Source organism: Vicugna pacos, chromosome 34 (assembly GCF_048564905.1).
Source record: "Vicugna pacos chromosome 34, VicPac4, whole genome shotgun sequence".
Classification (NCBI taxonomy): domain Eukaryota; kingdom Metazoa; phylum Chordata; class Mammalia; order Artiodactyla; family Camelidae; genus Vicugna; species Vicugna pacos.
Genome location: NC_133020.1, coordinates 14,048,461 through 14,069,274, shown reverse-complemented (window position 1 = coordinate 14,069,274; position 20,814 = coordinate 14,048,461). Strand labels below are relative to the sequence as shown.

The following is a 20,814-nucleotide window of genomic DNA, read 5'->3' as shown; positions in this document are numbered from 1 at the left end:
TGAAGAATGTTCTATGGCCCTTCGCCTTCTTCCTCCTGGAGACTCAAGCCCTCTGTCCTCGCTCTCAGTCATCCCTTGAATCTAAGGTAAAGCACTCCGTGCTCCTCTCTCCAGATCTGGGAGAGGTTCAGCCCCTTGCCCCCAGGTTCGTTCTAGAAAGAAAACAAAACTTTACAAGGCCTTCGGTTGGCTGGAAAATGAAAGATACTGAGGTAAAAATCAAGGAGGAGGGCAGGGGCGGCAGTCAGGGGGAGGGGGGGAGGGCGGTGCGTCGGGGCGGGGCGACTCGAAGAGACACGGCAGCTTCCTTCCGGAGGAGGATGAGCACCTTTCTGGTTTATGTGTCCTGTGTGCAACATGGAGGTCCTGCAGTCAGGCTTCCAAACCGACCCTTTGGCTCTTTGGCTGCCACCCTGGGTGAGGGGAGGATGGCGGGGCAGTGGATCTGACCCACAGAACACGCCTACCCCACGTTTCAGGACTGGCAGTGACAAGTATTCATCACCCTTCTCAAGTTTCCAACTTTTAGTGAAGGGGGCATCGCGTCTGCCAGTACCCTCATCCCTGGAGTTGTGTGTGTGTGTGTGTGTGTGTGTGTGTGTGTGTGTGTGTGTGTGTGTGTATAAATATATTTATTCATGAATGATACAATCTGGGAGGGAAAGGAGGTGTAAGGAGGTGTTGCAGGAAGGTGGAGGGGCTTCTACAGAGAGTGTCCACACTGGGTTCAAGGTCACCTTCTCAGGGAGCCAGACCCAATGGGGTAGCGGGGGGAATCCCTCCCTGCCTCCCTTTCCCTTTCCAAGCCTCTTCCCTTCCCTCCACGCTTCCTGAGCGGTACTCATGGAACAAGCTCACTCCTCTTCGCTGCCTGTTCCACATTGACCGTGACCAATTCGGGGGGGACAAGCCTGCTCTCCCAGCTCCAGGTTAAGTAAGAAGGGATCAAAGCACTGAAAACATCCCCCTCTCTCACTTACCCCACCACAGACGACCCCCCTATCCTTCAAAGCCTTGCTTAGCTCCTCCCCCATCACTGGCCAGCCAAGGGTCTAAGAAGCTCAAAGGAGCCCTACAGAATCTTCTGCTCCCACATGTGGGCCAAGGAATCATGGCTGCTTTCATTTCCCTTTAGCCTTCCTGGAAAGTTCTTGGCCGAAACTGGTTGAAAGGATTGGCAACTGGGAAGGAATTATTGTTGTACCTTGCTTCAGTAGGGTTGTCACCCACGCTTTTGTCTAGACCTTGGCAACTTCTCCAGCAAGAACTTCCATTCTCCTCATGCAGGAAGGGTGAAGGGGAGAGACAGCCTAAATTCTGGTAACACAGACCATCTCTGTTTGTATATAAGCCAAAATCAGCACGTTGCTAATGGATATTGAAAGAAACAGCATTATGAGTCAAGGGTGCCTTCTCCACATGACTCGGCCCCGACTCCAGGTGTGTATGTACCTCACGTGTGTGCAAGTGTACACGGACACAAATGCACACGCAATTCCTCCTCCCTCACCTCCAATGCACCCGGTAACACTGCTATGGTGTACTTTTCACCGTCAGTCAATGACTTTCACTCTAATGCACCACCACTAAGTCTCGAGGAGTTGAAGCAAACATCTTTTTGGCTTATATATAAACACACATGGCCACCCACCCCCTGCCTGGTGCAGGATCCCCAAACAGACGCCATCTCAGCAACGAGAATTTAGCAAAAGCCTCTTTTCATTCTCAAGCGGTATGCTAAATGATCTTATTTGGATGCTTCTGCTTTCTCACCTAAACATAAAGATCAGTTTGGGAAGAGCTATCCTGCGCTCCCGTGGCCTCCTTCCGCTTCTCCACGCTGCACTCGAAGTGGGTGGCAGAGTCCTTCCGCGCCAGGGGAAGCTCGCGTGCGGCCACTTCTCCACTTTGCCCTCGCCCGCCCAGCGAGCCCTCCGCATCCTCTGGCGGGAACTGGGAAGGGGAATGATGGACAGACGGGGAGGGGGGAGGGGACCGGAAAGGGAGCAGAGGTGGTGCTGGACACCCGGGTCGCCCTCAGAAGGAATCGGAACTCCAGGATCCCATAACGAAATTAAAACGACAAGAAAGGAGCCAATGGGAACCAAGTGCACCCCCGTCACCCTCCGTGACATGCGCACCACACGCCCACAGCCCGACCCTCCCGTACCCACCTTCGCCTCTCTCTTCCCTCACTCAGACATCAGACTCAATACTAGAAAGTTTCTCATACACATGCCCATTGCTGGAGCCATTGAAAGCCCTGGGGTTTTTGTTGTTAGGCACACAGGGGTTGGACTGGTTCCCTATACAGATGTCTTTCTGGAAACGGCCTGGCACCGCCCCGTGCAGGGCCGAGACCACCGGCTTGTTGGTGACCAGGGCACGGAAGTCCGGCCTGGCCTTCGGCGCCCCCGCCACCGTGGGCTGCCTGAAGAAGTAGGATTTGCTGCCGTGGAGCAAGCACTGGTCGTCCCCGAAAGTGGGGATGAAAGGGTTCTGCGTGACCCGGTCGGGGTAGAGCGACTTGCTGAGCATGTAGCCGCCGCTGGGGTTGCTGTGGTGGGGGTGTCCCGCCGCGGGCGCCGCCGCCTTGCCGTTGCCAAACGAGCTCTCGCCGGCTGGCATCTCAAACATGTGGGCGTAGGGGCTCCCGTCCAGGAAGCGGCCCTTGTCTTTCAGGCTGACGCTGCGCGGGGCCAGGGCGGCCTCCTCCTTCTGCAGGTCCACGAAGGTGTCGTAGGAGTGCTGCCGCCGCAGCTTGTTCCGGGTCTTCTTCTGGGCCTTGGAGTTGGTCGGGCTCTGCGGGTACTTGCCGGCGGGGGCGCCCGACGTCACGGCCGCCGGCGCGGCCGGCTGGTCCAGCTCCTGCAGGGAGTTGTCCTCGCTGATGTCGTATAGGTTGCCCGCCTTCTTGCACGCCTCGCAGCGGATGCACGCCTGCCGGCCCGAGTTCTGCCCCGCCACCGTCGCCGAGTAGTTGTGCAGCTTGGAGGGGCAGCTGCGGCAGAAGTTGCCCCCGGAGCGCTCCTCCCAGTCCACGTTGGTCAGGTTCTTCTCCCAGGGCGCCGGGACCCCGCCGACCACGCCGTGCTTGTCGCCCGTCCCGTGTTTGAGGTGCGCCCTGTTGGTGCAGGGCCCGCCGCCGCCGACCGAGTCGCGCTTGAAGTCGTCGCCGCGCTCCTTGTAGATGTCGGTCAGGTCCACGTGCTCCCAGTGCGGCGAGTTCTCCTTGGGGCGGAACTGGTCCAGGTAGAAGTCCCGGAGCCCCTCCTTGTCCCGGAAGTAGCGCTTGTGGTCGGGGGAGCGGGGCGGCCGGCGGCGGTAGGCCAGCTCGATCTCGTCGAACTCGCGGCGGGACTTGGCCGAGGCCGGCCGCTTCTTCAGGCTGTCCTTGTACTGCTGCTTCCGCCTCTTGGCCGCGTTGCCCTCGATGTTCCCGTAGGTGACCGTGTGCGTGGAGATGTCGGACACGTCGGAGCGGATCAGGTCGTCGTGGCCGCTGTAGCGGTCGCTCTTGAAGGAGAACTTGCCGTACAGGTCGCCCAGCTGGCTGTGCTTGGAGGCGGGGAGGCCGATGTCCAGGGGCTTCTTGCTGACGGGCCGCGGCTGCGTGGAGAAGGGCGGGTTGTCGCAGTCGTAGAGCCCGTCGATGGAGCTGGCGCTGCCGATGCTGTGGGGCCGGTGGTGGTGGTGGTAGTGGTCCTGGTACACGTTGCTGTCCTTCAGCTGCAGGTTGCCGAAGGTCCTCTCCACCTCGCTGATGTAGTCGCTGAAGAGGTTCTCCTCGCAGGGCGGGTTGTTGTAGGACTTGCAGTCGGAGTGCGTGAAGCTGCGGCGGTGCTCGGAGATGTCGTAGACGGACGACTCGCGGCGGATGAAGTCCAGGGCGCTCTGCGGGGAGCCGTTCACGCCCGACAGGTTGGCCATGTTCTTGGCCGTGCGGAGCAGACGCAGGATGTTGGAGTGTGTGTTGTTCATGGTGGCGGTGGGGGAGTTCATCACGGATTGGCGCTCCTCGATGGCCACGCCGTGGATGCAGCTGTAGATACCCTGGAGAGCGGAAGGGACGGGTTAGGTCTCAGCCAGGCCAAAGCGACCATGAGAGCACCGCCCCACCCCTACCCCCCACCACTAACTGCCTAAGTGGAGGGGAAAGTCAGGGAAAACATGAAAGGATGGTCTTACACACTCACAGAAACATGTGGCCAGAGGCATGCCGGCTTTATCCCCTGCATTTAGCAAGTCTCCCACCATGAGTCAGCGCCCAGCTACCCGAGAAGGGGCAAGGCTAGACTAAGTGACCTGAACAGATGGATTGGAATCGCAAGACACGGCATTCTTGCCCTAACTCTGCCACTGACTTACATTGATTTTCCTTTCTATGCCGACGTTTTTGCACCTATTTTTTAAATTGAAGTACAGTTGACTTACAATGTTGTGTTAGTTTTTGGTGTAGATTCAAAAGTCAGTGATTCAATTAAACATACACATATTTTTTCACATTCTTTTTCATTATAGGTTATTACCAGATATTGAATGTAGTTCCCTGTGCAACACAGTAGGGCCTTGTTGTTTATCTATTTAATATACAGTAGTAAGTATCTGCTCATCCCAAACTCCTAATTTATTCTTTCTTCCCTTTCTCTTTGGTAACCGTAAGTTTGTTTTCTACATCTGTCTCTTTGTTTTGTAAATAAGTTCATTTGTATCATTTTTTTTAAAGCATCTTAAAAATGAAAGCAAAAAATTTGGTTAGCCTCCTGGAAATCAACAGCCATGCTCTGCAGACGTGGGGCAGTTCTGCCCTGCCCGACCCCCTGGTCCGGCAGGAAAGCACTGGGGAGCCTAGGAGCTCACAACTACCACTTGTCTCCAGCTCTGACAAACTTTGGGCAGCTTTTGGGATTTTGGTCATCAAATCACAGCTGAACAATTCTCTTCTTGAGCCAAGCCTGAACTGACTTCACAGAGAGAATTGGGAAGCCCCTGGGTCAGAGAAGGGTTTTTCTCCTGCTGTGCCCTACACCTTGAGAGGGAAGACCTGGGACTGATATCAAGTGCTAAACAGGAAGAAAGAATTCCCTTGCTGAATTCTCTCTTTATTCTCAGTTTAACTCCTGGTTTCCTCCTTATACTTTCTCACTCACTCTTATCACAAATAATTAATATCTTAACAAATCAGTATTGATTGAGAACTTCTGTGTGCAGTTCCTGGTATAGAGCCTTGAAGGGCACCATCCAGCAGAGGGAAGGGGTTGGGCTCAAGTCTATACCCATATCTTGCTCCCTGCCTTGAAAGGTGGACACATTTGGAACTTTCCTCCCTGGCAAGGGAAGGTATTTGCAGACGAAGTTCTTTGAACCGTGTCTTTAAGACAAGGAGGAATTAATTTGGAAAGGGGCTCTCCGGTTAGAGGGGGAGAGGAGGAGAGAAGATCTCATAGCAGCTATGTGGGAAAGGACAGTTTGGATGAGATGAGCCTCACTGTTGAGAGATCTTTGAGAAAAGGTTACTCTTCTTTCTTTCTCAGGCCTCCTTTCTAACCCTTCTTGATTATGGCAGAGAGAAAATGCATTTTCCCTCTAGAGACCCACTGGTGATGCCACGGGGCTGTGCATGGGATTTCCATTCCAGGCCACCAGCTCCTCTTGCTGCTGCCATCACCCTCCCTGGGACCTTGGGAAGGGCCACATGGTGTGACAATGTGGCTCAGGGACTGCAAGTTCCATCCTCCTGCTCCCAGGTACCTGAATGGCCTGAATCAACTCACAGGCAGAGGGCATTTTTCTGTGTCTCTAATATACTATGGGAAAATGATCAAAAGATGGGACAATTTAATGCGTACTCCATTTTCTTACATAACTCCATTAGAGATAAAGTTGCTTATAACTGAAGCCTGGATCTCTATTCCAAAAGGACATCTAAGTTCGCCTCTCATGAATGTGTCCTATCACTTTATTAACAAAATCAGAAGTAGTCTGCTCTAAAACAAAACAAAACAAAAAAAACTCTTCCCTGCGATCTTCTGTTCATACTCAAAACTGTATTTCGAATCTCACTTTGGACCAGCCACATAGAAGAAAACTAAATGAAGAATGACTTGAGTTATACTCTTGCTCCAATTAAGGAAGTTTTTGGAATGTAAATTCCTTACAGGTCAGGACTTCTTACTGCAGGTTCTGTTCAGCTCTTTAACTCCCCAAATTGACCCATGGTTAGAACACAGAGGGGAACAGTGAAACTACCAACAATGTACCTTTGTATGTCAGAATATCAGAGACATTTCACAATTTAAACAGAAATGCAATTTTTAAAATGGATTAAATGATTAATCCAGCCTATATGGAATTAATGGATGGTGAAGAAAGGCATTTGGGAAAAGGCCAAATGTTTCATTTTGATGGATCTGCCAGTTCTTGTTGAGAACCAAGTGCCCAAAAGCCCACATGGAAAGCTGTTTCTTGAAGGAAAAACAGCGTCACCTGTTTTTTCAGCCACTTGAAATTACGTTACCCAAGCCCCGGGAGAAGCGTGCATGATGTGGCTCGGCAGCTTAAGGCTGGGGTGAGTGCCCCACTGGGTCTCTCTGCCCTGCACAGCGCTAGGCTGAGCCGTCCTTCCCAAGCTCTGGGCACCTGAATCAGAGCACTTACTCTGCTGATGGAGAAGACCATGCCAGGCTTGCCGGAGCAGACGCCCATAAAGCAGTGCCGGAACTGCCAGTAGAAAAGGTGCTCGCAGATGAAGGTGATGAGGCTGAGGGCCATGGCCGCCCCCAGCATGTAGAAGACGCCCGCCATGTTGTCAATGTCCAGCTGGCTGCTCATCACCTCGTTCTTCTCGTTGTGGCAGATCCCTGTGAGCCACAGAGCTTCCAGCTCCTCCATCTCCCCTGGGGCCGGGCCAGAAGAACAGGCAGAGAGAGGAGAGTGGGGAGGAGTAGAGAGAGAGAGGGCAAGCGCAGGGTTGCGGAAAAGAGAGAAAAACATGAGCGAGAAAGAGAAAAGGAGACATAAAGAAAACCAATAGAGAAAGTTAGTAATTTTATTAACACCATTATACAGTCATCTGTCAATATGTTCAACAAGTATTTGGTGAAGACGTAGTGCGGGTGCTATAGGTGATGCAAAGATGGGAGACATTACCTCTGTGCCCCACTAGCTACCCAGTGTAAACTGGTGTATAAATGATCAGTATGACCAGCTATATGCAGGTAACAAGAGCTCGAATTGGGGAGAGTAATTCTGTAGAGGGGACGGCCAGTGGGTTTTCATGAAGGAGGTTGGACTTGGAGGTGGGCGTGGTGAATGGGTGAATTTTAACTTATAATGTATGAAAAGGCACTCCAGGCAGCAGAAATAGCAAGTTCAAGGGGAAGAAGGTGGGAAAACCCAAGGCTTATTTGGGAAAGGCACACAGAACAATTCCAACAATGTCAGAAGCAAAAGGAGCTGAATAAAAAGGGCTGGTGCAAGACTGCTGAGGGTTTGAATATCAGACGAAGTGAGCACTTTGCACTTTATTTTGCAGACAGCAAGGAACAACATAACCAAACAGGTGATTCAGAAAATTGCTCTCAAAAATGGTGCAAAGTAGATTGGGGTTGGGGGTGTAGAGGCAGAGATCAGCAGAGAGACTGACTGACTCCCTAGGCCGCTGAGACTCACGGATCTCTCGCTGTAGAGGAAAATATAAATATTCACAGGCAAAGGGAGTAAGCTTGAGTAAAACAAAGCCACCAGATTTGGCCCTGCCTCCTTTTAACGCTGCTTAAGGAAGCTTTGTTTAACTCAAGTCATGCCAGGTGATAACCTTGATCCACTTCACTGGATACTGAGAATGAGAAAAGTAGAAATCTGAAACGAAAGGAAAATGAAACAAGCCACATGCCTAAGAATGCATCTCATTTGAGAGAAGCAAAAGTCTGAAAATCTCATGGAGAAAACTGCCTGTTTCCATCATTTCAGTTTGGTTCTAAGTGTGACCTTTGCACAAGCTGCCCGGAGCTCTGGCAACTTCTGCAGGTTGGTGCGACTGCTGCTCTTCCGGGTGGACAGAGGTCCCTTTACTGCCTTTAAGTAATAGTGACATTACAGTGACAGAAGGTCTTACACCAGAATGGCTTGTTAGCCCTTCACCTATAACCCTCCTCTTTCCAGTGTTAATCAAGTCACTTCTTACTCATTTCCTTGATCAAACTATGATTTTCCTAACTAGTGGCACCAGTGACATCGCCCGGAGCCTGGCAGTCCGGCTGTGTCCCTCCACCTCTTATTTCATTCCTAAGAGCAAAGTCTCTGCAGAGGTGACTGAGAGAACTGCTGGGCTGATGGCCCGTGGGGCCACAAGGAGCCCGGCTGCTCACCCAGAGCTGGATTAGCTTCTGTGAGACTAACAGGAGGAGGAGGTGCTTTAGACAGTGAAGTGAGAAGGGATGCAGAAGGCATGAGTAAGACGAACGAGGAGATGAGGTTTTCTCAAAGCAAGCTGTCTGCTCAGTCAGCTGCCAGTCACCCTGGGGAGTGCCTCCCAGCATCTGTCTCTGAGGACCCTTGCCCTGCTCCCTACCTCTTCCAGCTGTAAGAGCAAGATGGGGGAAGGAAGACTGATCTCAGCCGCACATGCATTTCTCTCCCTTTCTCGGGGCACGTCGAGAGCAGAGACCTTTCCAAAGATTGCTTGGAAAATCTAAAACCAGCCTCTTTTACACTGCCCCTGAAGACTGGACCATAGCTTGCAATCCTGAAACGTGCCTCCCTGACCAGCTACTTTAATCCTCTCCCCCAAGTTTCATCCTGTTATGGGTTGAATTGTGACCCCGTCCCACTCCTATGTTGAAGTCCTAAGTCCCAGCACCATGAAAGGTGACTTTATGTGGAAGAAGGGTAAATGCAGATGTAACCGGTTGGGACGAGGGCCCCTGGAGCAGGGTGGGCTCCTAATCCAACGTAACTGGCGTCCTTTCTAGGGGGGAAATCAGACAGAGACACATCCCGAGGGGGCACACGCACACGAGGAGAAGGCCGCGTGAACATGAAGGCAGAGGGGGGTGACGAGTCTGCAGGGCGAGGAGTGCTAAGGAGGGCCAGCAAGCCGCCGTGAGCTGGGGGAGGCATGGAACGGATTCTCCCTCGAGGCCCTCAGAAGGAACCAGTGTCGACACTTTGATCTTGGACTTCTGGTCTCCAGAACTAGGAGACAAACTGCTGTTTAAGTTTCTCAGTTTGTGGCACTTTGTTATGGAAGCTTTAGGGAGCTAGTAAGTATCCCCCAGACTCCCTATGAAACTGTGAAATGCTTTTCCGGAAATGCTGGAAATGCAGAGGTTAGAGGGATGGGGGAGGAAGGAGGCTTGGTGTTTTGGACTGGTCATCGCAAGGCCAAATGAGGCACTTTCCTTTTAACTCACCATCTCCGAAGAGCTGCAGGATAGCAAGGTCCACCTGGCGCTTCCACCCAGAATCCTTTTGGATGGCAATGCCATAACCCGTGGACGCAAAGACCTTCCCGCTGCCAATGGTCACCAGCTTGCAGCCTTCGTCTCTGCCCGCCATGTAGTTCAGCACTGCGGCATCGTAGATGAAGGCGTCCAGTTTCCTGTGCAAGACAGAGGCAAACCAACCAAGTCCGGTGGAGGAATTTTAGTACAAAACTACCTATGCGGCCGTTACTAGGAAGCTGCAGGCTTCCAGCAGAGAACGTGAATGTGGGGAGAATTGGTTCAAAGTAGGGCTCAAGTTGGAACTCAGCCAGGATCTAAAGCCTAAATCCCAGGCTGTTCTTTATGGGATTTCAGGCTGAAAGGAGGAGTTCTTTTCCTCCCACTGGGAATGATGAGAATGTAAGTTGGGCCTGAAGCCAACTCATAAGCTGTGTCTGAAAAGGAGAAGGAGTAAAAAGGAATCAATAAAAATAATAACAGAAATAATGAAAAGTAACCATCACAATGATGATAACAAATGGCATGGGTTTAGATAACATTTTTCATTTCTCAGTTCGTGCCAGCCTGGAGTGGGGTAAGTGTAGGTGTGTGTGTTGCATTGGATGTGCAATGCTATTTTTTGTGGTCAGAAAAGCTTCGATATTCTTTTTTGCACAAGGAGAGAAATGAGTCTTCGTGGTGGTGGCAGCACAGGCTTGTCAACAGCAAATATGTGAAACTACAAGCCAATGTAACATATAGGAGAATTCAGATGTCTCAAGTTCCCAAACGTATGAGCATCTCATTTTACACACTGTGCTCTGCAAGGAAGGAATAGGCAGGAATAGGCAGGTAAAGTCAGGGAGGCAGAGGTCAGTATGTAAAACCAACACTGAAACACATCAAAGGTAGGGGAAGAAAATCAGATATATTTGTGTAGGTAATGCAGAGGTCTGCAAGAAAGAAAGGCAGGCACCCATCCCCTTTGCTTTTACAAGTGAAGTCAGCTTTGCTCCTCCTTAAGAAAAAAGAAGTCCTTCCTGGCATGTTAAGACACAGACCATTTCTCAAAAGGCTTGTGAGTGTCCTTCATAATAGCATACACCAAAAAGCCAAAGCTCTGACAGGACTGAGAACTGTGGTTGTACCAGGGGCTAGACTACCCAGAGTGATCCTACCCCCAAGCTCAACTCCCAACTCCTGAAATCTGCTGTGACTTCGTGGTGATAAGACGGAGTCTAACAGCATTTAAGTAAACATGCATCTGGGTGACTCTTCCAGAACCAGAGCCACCAGGGGGTCTAAGTGCTGCTCGTTACCATACAACACAGGAAATCAGCTACCAGACCTCACGGCTCCCAAATCCAGCAAGCATCAAGCTCATTGTCTGTCTTATTCCACAGCTGTGGCTGCTGAAGGCCGAATGAATGAAGGAACCAACGTGGCTCAGATGACACAAGCCAACATACTTGCGGTTCCTTTTAAAGGACAGACCCTTCCCAGGGTGCCGAGCTGGAGCGAAGAATGCCAACAAAAGCCGGAATTGGAGATCGGTCAACACATTCTTACTGTTGGCTGTTTAAAACCTTTTATCCTTGTCATCATTTATTTCTGCCTTGTCCATGAGACACCAAAATCATCATTTTTAGCTTTTGGTCATCAGGTCTTTATTTCGTGTGCAATGCATGAACCTGAGCCTTGAGTCTCCCCCTTGACTCTTGCATCTATTTCATGCTTGTTTCATGGTTGCATTAATATATAACTTGTTAAAAATACACAGAAGTAAATAATAGCATAGGGCTCTTTGTGCACCGGCCTGAGTTATACTGTCAGGTTAAACCACCTGGACACCCATTAAGAGCCAATGCAGTCGTCTTTGCTTTATCTTTGTATGCACCCAAGCATGGCACACCTGTTCAATGTGTGTTTAATAAATGTGAGAAACACATCAAAGATTCTGAGCCCGGAAGCGGTTCTTACCCTGTTTTCAGGGAGAGCAATGCATCGTCCACACCCCTCTGGTTGAACTTTCCCATGTAGGCGTGCATCTCTGCGTAGTTATTGCGAATATTCCTCTCTGTGCTGCCATTGGGCACGGTGCCAAAGCGGAAAGGGGGTGAGAAGTCATTAGGTCTCTGGAACTGGAGGCAGAGAGAGAGACACACACAGAGGGAAAATGCTTCAGAAAATGCGAAGTGGTATTAAGTTAGCATTAGGGGATTTACAATGGAAGAGACCCAACAACAGTTCCTCAAATACATTAGCCTTCACTCAGGAGCGGTGGCTGCTATCTGGAAGTCAACTCCAATTCAACTCAGTTTAACCCATCCTGCCGAAAGCTTTCGATCTGCCCAACTCTGACTTGAATCTCTAACCCTTCTGTCTTCCATTTACGCACACTGCACAAAACCAGCAACAATGGGAACGTGCTGTTAGGTGAACTGCAGTGGACTGGTTACCTTTATTTCTGATAATTGCATAATATCTGCTTCCAGGCCTCTTCACTGCACTATTACGTCTACAGGACCTTAGTGAGGTAAGCTACATCGTACATCATTTGTTGGGTAGCAAATATGTTCTGCTAAGAAATTTTCTCTTGACCTTCCTTGATGTTTTAAAAGCCCATATTTATTCTACATGAGCTGTAGGATAAACTGTAAAATCAAATGCAATTTAAATTATGTTCCTTCTCTGGCTTAAGAACTGAGAGCGGGCCCCCAGTGCCTAGCATAAGAAAGTGAAATTTCTTGGATTTTTCACCCTTATGACATCAGCTTTATTTCTGGCTCTTGCCCTGCAATGAGAATGTCTGTATGTTGCTTCCTGAACAAATAATTTGTCCATTTGTATCTTCACGGCCTCAGATAGTCTGTCCTCTTAGCATGGACTCACCTTTCTCCCTGCGCCAATTTGTGTCCTCACGTCAAATGTAACTCAAAGCAATTTCTTCAGGATGCCTTCTACGATTTCTTTCCTTCCATCAAGTCTACCCACCAAGAGTGACCCATCAGTTCTTGGTGCTCTTGGCTTAGATCATTGCAATTAATACTACAGATTCAATTACTTTCTAAAGGAGCTGGCTAAGTTCTAAGAGCTAGTCGCTGATGTAGTCATTAAGCTCTAGGTTGAGACAGATGTGGATTGAAGGCCAGCTCTGCCGCTGACTGCTGTGTGGCCCTGGGCAAGTAACATGAGCTCTCTGTGCACCACTTCCTCATATGTAATAAAGAGATGATGCTGTCTGCTTTTCAACACTGATGTGTGTATTAAATGGTATGATGCACAGGAAGTGTGGGCATAGCATTTTGCACACAGTAAGTGCTCAGTAGACTCCTTATATTATTTTAAGTTCATGTCTGTTGTCTGCATTTCCTAGTGATCTTCATACTCAACACATTTCTCATTCTATGAGAACAGCAATGATCAGATAGAATATGAGCACAGTATGTGGTCATATGTGCTATGCCTTGATATAGGAAAGACGCTGTAGGTATTTAAAGGCCACCTGGTTTCAATACTATACCATTTACTTTGGAGAGACATTTGAAAAATCTAACCTACCAACTCAGGAGTACTCTGAACCTCTGGAGTTGTCTGGGCTTAGAGCCATTCTCCTTTCTCCTTTCCTTGACCTGAGACACTCAAGAACTTCTCAAAATATGGGGATTTCATGGACCACAAAATGTTGCAGCACCACAAACCAATAAAGGCTGTCTTCATTGCTCATAGTTAAAAGCAGGGTCATGCACGTGGTGTTAGGCAATCTGAGATACATCAAAAGACCACCTCTTTATGGCTTACCACAGTGATTTTTGCCATAACGAGTTTTTGTTTAATTATTTTTAAAGGGGTTGTGATTTTTTTAGTGAATAAAGACACAACAAAAGAGTCAAAAGAATTTTAGAGTTAGAGGAACCATTCGAGGTTAACTAGTCCAAACCTTTAATTTTACAAATGAAGACAGGCCCCCAAAGGACAAGTAATTTGCTCAAGGTCACACAGTGGCTTGATGGCTAACATTATCAAGAATCAATGGCCTTAATTAATAGTACTCCTCACTGTCCCCAGCAGATGACAAGTTTAAAGTAAACAGGGGTAGGTTTTACTGGAAGAGACAGAATACTACGCATCGAACTTACAGAACGCATTATAACACTTCAGATGTTTTGAAAAAAAGGTATCCTCCACTCCCAATCACAAGTAGCAGTATAACGAAATAAGCTCCCTTAATCCATAACCCTGCACTTTGCTAGGATGGACAACTGACACTCACAGTGACCAAGGTACTCTCGGGCCCAACGTCCTTCCTGAAACATCAGTGAAAGTGGAAATCATGACCAGTACAAAGCTGGTATAAGTTTTTATACTCTATTTTTCTTGAAAATTGGCGACCCACGTATGGCAGATAACAACTGTTTCTGATTAACAAAACTGAACACGGTGCCCAGAGTGCCTCGCTTCCTGATGAGGCGAGATTATGGAACATTTCTGTGCTACTCTTTATGAACTTTAAATTCTAAATTATCTTTAGAGTTCTAGCTGCTGTTTTATAGCTATATCCTTGTTTTATAACTACATTCTAATTTTTCATGTTTAGATTTTATAGTTTCATAACTATATCCTTGTTTTATAACTATATTGTAATAAATAAAAACCAGAGAAATAATAAAGGACCCAGAATAGCCACGACAGTCTTGAGAAAGAAAAACAAAGTTGAAGGACTTGTACTGTCTGACTTTAAGCCTTATTATAAAACTGTAGTAGTCATGACAGTGGGACATTAGAGACAAAGAGAGAGTAAAGAGATCATGGGGACAGAATCGAGTGTCCCCAGTTGACCAACGCATTTATGGTGCAAAGGCAGTTCACTGGAGATAGGACAGTCTTCAACGAATTGTGTCAGAACACTCAGATATCCATATGTAAAAAAAGAACTTCATCCCACACCTCAAAGATGCACAGAAATGAACACAAGGTAGATCATATACCTACATAAAAATCTTAAAATTGTAACATTTCCGGGAGAAAATGTAAGAGAAAGCCTTTGTCACCTTGAGTTAGACAAAGGTTTCTTAGATACGACAGCAAAGCACAATACAGAAAAAAGGAGATAAATTGGATTTGATTAAAATTAAGAACTCTTTGAAAGACACAATTAAGACCATGAAAAGACAAGCCACCAGCAGGATAAACAAATTTGAGAATAAATTAAAGCTATTAAAAAACTAAAGGAATTAAATAATAACATAGCAAGACTCTTAAACAGTTAAAGCATCTTCCGTAAGAAAACGGAGAACTCAGCCAACCCTAGAAGAATGTAGGGCACTGTCCCGTGGGAAGCACTGATCGTGGAGGCAGACAATTTGGATTTGAACTTCAGCTCTTTCTCTTGACCAACTGTGTGAATATGGGCAAGTTATCTAAATTCACGGAGCCCCATTTTCTGAAAGTAGTATTTTTAATTAATATTAAGATAAGATCTAGGATTACTCAACACAGTATCTGGCACCCGGTTGAGTCTCAAAATGATTAACTCCTTCCACGAGCATGAAGTTCTAATATCTGAAACTGTCCTCTGTTAAACAATGTTCCTTAAGATGGAAAACTCTTGTTCCTTAAACTTGGCCAGTCTGGGGACCAAAAAGGTGAGGGCATCACCCCAGAATCAGCCAAGGCAGAAGCAGAAGCAGAAGCGAGCCTGCTTTTTCCTTGGAAAATTCTTGTCCCAGCTTGATGAAGCTGAAATAAAACCTAGCTTTTAAAAAAACTGTCATTGGAACTTGAATTTTACCTAAAATTCATGGCCATAGAGAACTGTGTTTAGTGAAGCCTGCGAGGAAGAAGGAAAAGATAATCTTGCAAATATCACCTTGATGGTTCCAATAAATGCCCTGTGGTAAAACCTGCCCCGAGCCGGGAGGCATTACACGGCACTTGTTTAACCTGAATGGCAGTCAGTGCTCTCTGGGGTTGGGGGAAGGAGGAACATTTAGTACTGTCGAGAACCGGGGCCCCTAAAACCCATAGAACAGGGATGACCCTGAGAAACAATATTTTTTTTAAATAATGAAAAAAAAAAAAAAAACCAATACACGAAGGAGACCAGCACTGGATTAAAAAGCTCCATCTGATCTTAAAATAGGGAATTTTATCTGATATTCCTTAGTTACCTTTGGTCATTATAGACCTTCCTCATCATCTTTTTCCAGAGTTATCCAGATGGGATTATGAAAACCACAGATAGGAAAACAGAAACAAAGAAAGGAAGGAACTTCAAAGGTCAGTCCCATTTCACAGATGAGGAAACTGAAACCCTGAAGAGACCAAGTAGGCTGTTCAAGGCCACGTGGTGTCGGAGGAGGATGAGCCAAGGCTTGACCCCTGGGAGCTGAGCCTTCCCACCGCGGCTCAGCATCAGCTGCCTGGTCCTCCTCCTGCTCCCCGGGAACAGAGCCACGCGCTGTAAGTGGGGCCGCCTGGAGGGAGTGCCCTTCCCTTCCTGGAATATCCCACGCTAACTCCCACTCCCCCTCGGGATCCTACATGGGCCTTCGGGCCATCACAGCAAGCCGCTCCTGCACAGGGCAAAACGGTGCCAGGATTTAAGAGAACTGTAATCTCACTTGATCCTCCTGGAGGGCCGTGGGGAAGCAGAATTGAGCCTTCAGAGCTGCTCAGATCATCACCTCAGCTCCTGTCTAAATGACCTCAAAGTGAGTTGGTCTTAGCACCCAGGCAAGGAGCAGCGTGCGGGAGGCCGGGGGAGAGGCCCTGCTCCCGCCTCCCCACGATGGGACCAGGGGGCCCTGGGGCTGTGCTGGCGGCGCCTTCCCAGTAGAGAGCCTCTCACACGACCTGCTGCAGAGAGAAAGGGAAAGGGGAAAACGCCGGGGAAGTGGGGATCTGGTCCATTTTGCTTTATTTAGTAAACAAATATATAAACGGATTTTGCTATGTGTAAGGAATTATTAACTTATTGACAGAAGCCACTCATGTTCAACACCTATGTATGTGCTGGGACTAAGTCACATGATCTCCTTCAAGGATAATGGTTAAAATGCATCCATTCATCTGACGAATATTTACTGAGCATCAATTAGTGCAGAGGACTGTACTGGGAACTGAAGATGCAACGATGAAGACGTTAGTTTACATGTCAGAAAGTCAGAGAGGTAAACATTCAATTTTTCATTCCTTTACTTGTTCATTCATTCATTTGCTCATTCATTTATTGCTTCATTCATACAGACATCGGCAGGTATTTATAGACATCCATCATGTGTAAACTGATATTCTGGGTGTGAGGGATCTGTGTTACAGAAGAACCTGCCTTCAAGGAGTTCACATGGTAAAGAAGAGGGATGCAGATTATGAGCTGGGGTTTTTTTTTTAATTTTTTGTTTTTCTGTAGTGCCCTAATGTACAGCCACAAATTCTTTGCCAGTCCTTGCATAAGACGTGAGGTCTGCGATCCCCCCCTCGATTCTGGCCTGGCCTTGTGACTTGCTTGACTAATAGGATGAGCAGAAGTAACATTCTGGGACTTGTGAGGCTAGGCTATAAGGAGACTTGCAGTTTCCACCTGGGCCTCGTCCAACCTCGCTCCCAGGGGAACGGTCCACTCTAAAAAGTCCTCCCACCTGCGGCCTCCATGTGCCTCTGCCTGCAGTCCCAGCTGAGCCTGGCCTGGCACCCACTCCAGCCAGGGCACCAGGCAACCCTGCCCACATATCTGACCCACAAACTAGAGAGATATAATGAAATGGCTCTCACTTTAAGCCACTAGGTGCTGGGGTAGGTAGCCGTGCAGCAAGCGATAACTGGCACACGGATGATTTCAAATAGTGAAAATGAAGGGCTCTGGGGAAATTGAAACAGCTATTATCTAGGATAAAGAGTGACTGGCAGGAGAACAAGTTTAGACCGGCTGTCCTGAGAAGGCCTCTCTGAGAAGGTGGCACCTGAACAAATTGCTGGATGACGAGAAGGAACCTGGCAAAGATCAGGGGAACATTTATCAGGTCCAGGGAACAGCAAAGGCCTGCCAAGGAGGCAAGCTTGGTGTGGCTGGGGGTGTGGGTACCATGTGCCCACGTGGCAGTGGAGCCAGGGGCAGAGGGCGGGGTCCTAAACAGCATTACAGACACTGTAGCTTTGGGGTGAGGAGTTGAAGGAAGGGTTTCCTATTAGGATGAGTGGAGCAGAGGGGTTTCCAGATAGAGACAACAGTTTGTGCAAAGGCACAGAACAGTAAGAGCGGCTGGGCAGGACCGGCGAGCACGAGCAGTTGGTCACGGCCAGAGCCTGACAGGTGCGGCTGCGGTAACTGGGGTAACAGGGCTGAGGAGGGAGGCAGGGCCTGGGTCACAGAGGGAGCTGAGTTCTGCACCAAGGAGTTCAGGGTTTATGCTCTAAGGGAAAAGAAAGAGCAGAGCCTCTGGAGCCAAATTGCCTGAGCTCAGATTCCAGCTCTGCCTCTTGATAACTGTGTGACCTGGAGCAACTCACTTAACTTCTCTGTGCCCCAGTTTCCACATTTGTACAATGGGGGCTTATAAGGATATCTACCTCACGAGGCTTCTTAGTATTCAACTAGTCAACCTGGGCAAGGTGTTAGCCAGTGCCTGGCACGTGTCACACACGCCGTGCTAGGTGTTATTACTACCATTGTCATAACTGTTACTGTCATGATCATCATTATCAGAAGCAAAGGAAGAATCCTGGCAGAGGGGCAGGACTGTGTTAGAGCCCCAAGGGGTCAGCATGAAGAGGAGGTTGGAAGGAACAAGGTAGACAGGAGGAGGAGGAGCTGCGCCCGGATGACGGACTGGCACCCGGGGCAACAAGGAGGGGCAGAAACGACACCAGATACTTCCCTGCCTTCCAAGAATGTGAACAACGGCAGGTGCACAACTCGATAAAATCAAGACCACGAGGTATACACCAGTGCCACCGACGTGCCAAAGGGGAGAGGCTGCAGCCAGCCTGGCTTCCTGGATGGCCTCTAGAAGGAGGCTGGATTTAAGCTGGCAGGGAGGCCGGGTTGGATTTGGAAGGGTGGAGGTGGGGGGTGAACGGCCCTTCGTTTTACAAGGACCCTCCGCTCTAAGACTCCTCCTCCAACAATGCTGCGTTTGCACAATGAGGACACAGACACCCGTGGAGAAGACTCTGAGGCCCTGATGCCAGGAGAAAGAGCAGGCTCTGGAAAGAAAACCAAAACCCTCCTAAATGTTGACGGCGTCCAGGCTTGTGTGCTGACACCCAGCCGCAGCCCGACGGAGCGGATTTAAGTTAATTCTTGTGACTGATGGCCCGCGAACGAAAGCGGCTGTACTCGAGCGCAGCGGCGGCGGCAGGAGGCGCCTTCGGGGCTGCTGGCTCCCGGAAGGCCGGCTCTTCTCCCCCAGCACGTGCGGGTCAGGGCCAGCCGGCAGCGCGACCTTGCGGAGCCCGAGGCCCTGCGTCCTGCTTGCGGGGTCCGCCCGCGGGAGACACGGAATCGGGGGGGGGGGGGGGGGGCTTTTGTCTTCAAAGCCCGACAATCCCACACATAAATATTCATTCCATGACTCCTACTTTTACATTTGAATCGCAGAGAGAATCAATGCCCAAATGCCGCTCTGCCCTCTGGGGCCCCCAAGAGAAAAGGGGGGAAGTTTAGGCTGCAGGGGCGGCTTCTGGCCGGCCCGCCGAGAGCCGGGCGGGGGCAGAACTTCGGAATTCCGCAGGGACCCCCGCACCTACCCACACCCGCCCGGGTCGGCTGTTCTGCCTGTCACTTCTATTATTTTTAAGTACAGTTCTATGAATTTTGTTAGCCTATTTGTCCTATCATTCATTTAAGTTGTGCTAAAACAGACATAAAATGTATCATTTTAAATAATTCTAAGTGTACAGTGCTGCGGCATTAAGTACCCTCATGCTGCTGTGCACCCATCACATCAGCCGTGTCCAGGGCTTTCTCATCGTCCCCAGCTGAGACTCCATACCTGTTAAACGATACTTCCCACTCATTCAGTGAATTTTAACCACGTATAGAATCTAGTAACCACCAGCACGGTCGGGACCCAGAACAATTCCATCTCCCAGCGACCCCCTTCTGTTCCTCCTCTACAGTCTTCACCCTCCCCCCGCCTTTAACCTCTGGCGACCACTGATCTGTCCTCTGCTCTGACGGTTGGTCTTTTCCAGAGTGTCACATAAATGGAATTACCCAGTAGGCAACCTTTTGAGGCGGGTTTTTCAATTCTCACAGTGCCCCTGAGGTTCATCTGTGCTGCTGCGTGCGTCTGCAGGTCATTTCTTTTTATTGCTGAGTAGAGTTCCACTGTATGGCTGCATCGGTTTCTTTATCCAGTCACCCACGGAAGGACACTTAGGTTACTTTCAGTTGTAGGGTAATTACAAATAGAGCAGCTATAATATTCACGGACAGGCTTCTGTGTGAACACAGATTTTCATTTCTTTCAGGTAAACACCCAGGACTGGGAGTGCCAGCCCACAGGAGCCACTCCCCGCACCCAAGTCCATCTCTTTTTGCATTTCTTCTCTTTTGATTTGTCCAATTTTCCCATGGACTATAAAGTAAGAACATCAACTATTATTATCTTATTATTCTGCCTGATACTCATTCTTCCTATGATAATATATTACAGCCTAAATAGGATGGAGTAGGTAGGGGTGTGAGACTTCAGACTGACCAACATCTGAAGATGGGAGGAAGGGGCTGGGGAAAGCAGCTCCGGCCTCTACCCCAACCACCCACAATCTTTTGTCTGCCCAAAGAGGGAAGAGGGTCAGATGACAACAGACTAGACTTTCTGAAGGTATGCCCTTCTTCACTCACAAAGTGCTCGAGATGGGAAAGGCGGGCATCTGTGCTTACACTGAAATGGCGCTGCAATGACAGAACACAAGTACGCACCCGGGTTACGGGCTCAAAAGATCTAAATTCAAATCCGAGCTTCACTGTTTATTAACTGAACCACCTAATAAACAAAGCACTTAGCTTTGCAACTGAATTTCGACAATGTTCTAAGAGGAGAAATAAGGAACAGCATCTCATCACAAATCCTCCATTTCAGACATGGGGGCCTGGGGAGGCCACCCAGGACCACACCAAGGGACAGTGTGACTGTGGATACAGTGATGGACTAGAAAGTCAGACCTGTCACCTTCTTGAGAGTTATAATCTGGGAAGGAGATGGGAGAAAAAAATATTTTTACATTTCATCATACATTATCCATTGGAGAGAATATTGTTCAAATTCACGCAGAATAGGTAGATGACTGAATGGTGATAACATGAATGCTATAGAAGGTAGTTAGAAGACACAGGTATACGGGTATTAGAAGATACAGGTATATAATGAAAGTGCCAAAATGA

The 20,814-nt window shown here is 48.8% G+C and overlaps 1 protein-coding gene across 9 annotated transcripts in view; it reads right to left on the bottom strand.

Moving 5' to 3' along the window:
- Window positions 1-1,701: 1,701 nt before the first annotated feature.
- Window positions 1,702-20,814, bottom strand: part of GRIN2B (glutamate ionotropic receptor NMDA type subunit 2B) — a 571,331-nt gene continuing 552,218 nt past the window's right edge. For all 9 annotated transcript variants that reach the window (XM_072954744.1, XM_072954745.1, XM_072954746.1 and 6 more), the window contains 4 exons: window positions 11,406-11,566; window positions 9,414-9,601; window positions 6,658-6,896; window positions 1,702-4,053 (listed from right to left, as the gene is read on the bottom strand). In XM_072954744.1, coding sequence (XP_072810845.1) covers window positions 2,197-4,053; window positions 6,658-6,896; window positions 9,414-9,601; window positions 11,406-11,566 — 2,445 coding nt within the window. In that variant the 3' untranslated portion in view covers window positions 1,702-2,196. The remainder of the gene's footprint in view (window positions 4,054-6,657; window positions 6,897-9,413; window positions 9,602-11,405; window positions 11,567-20,814) is intronic.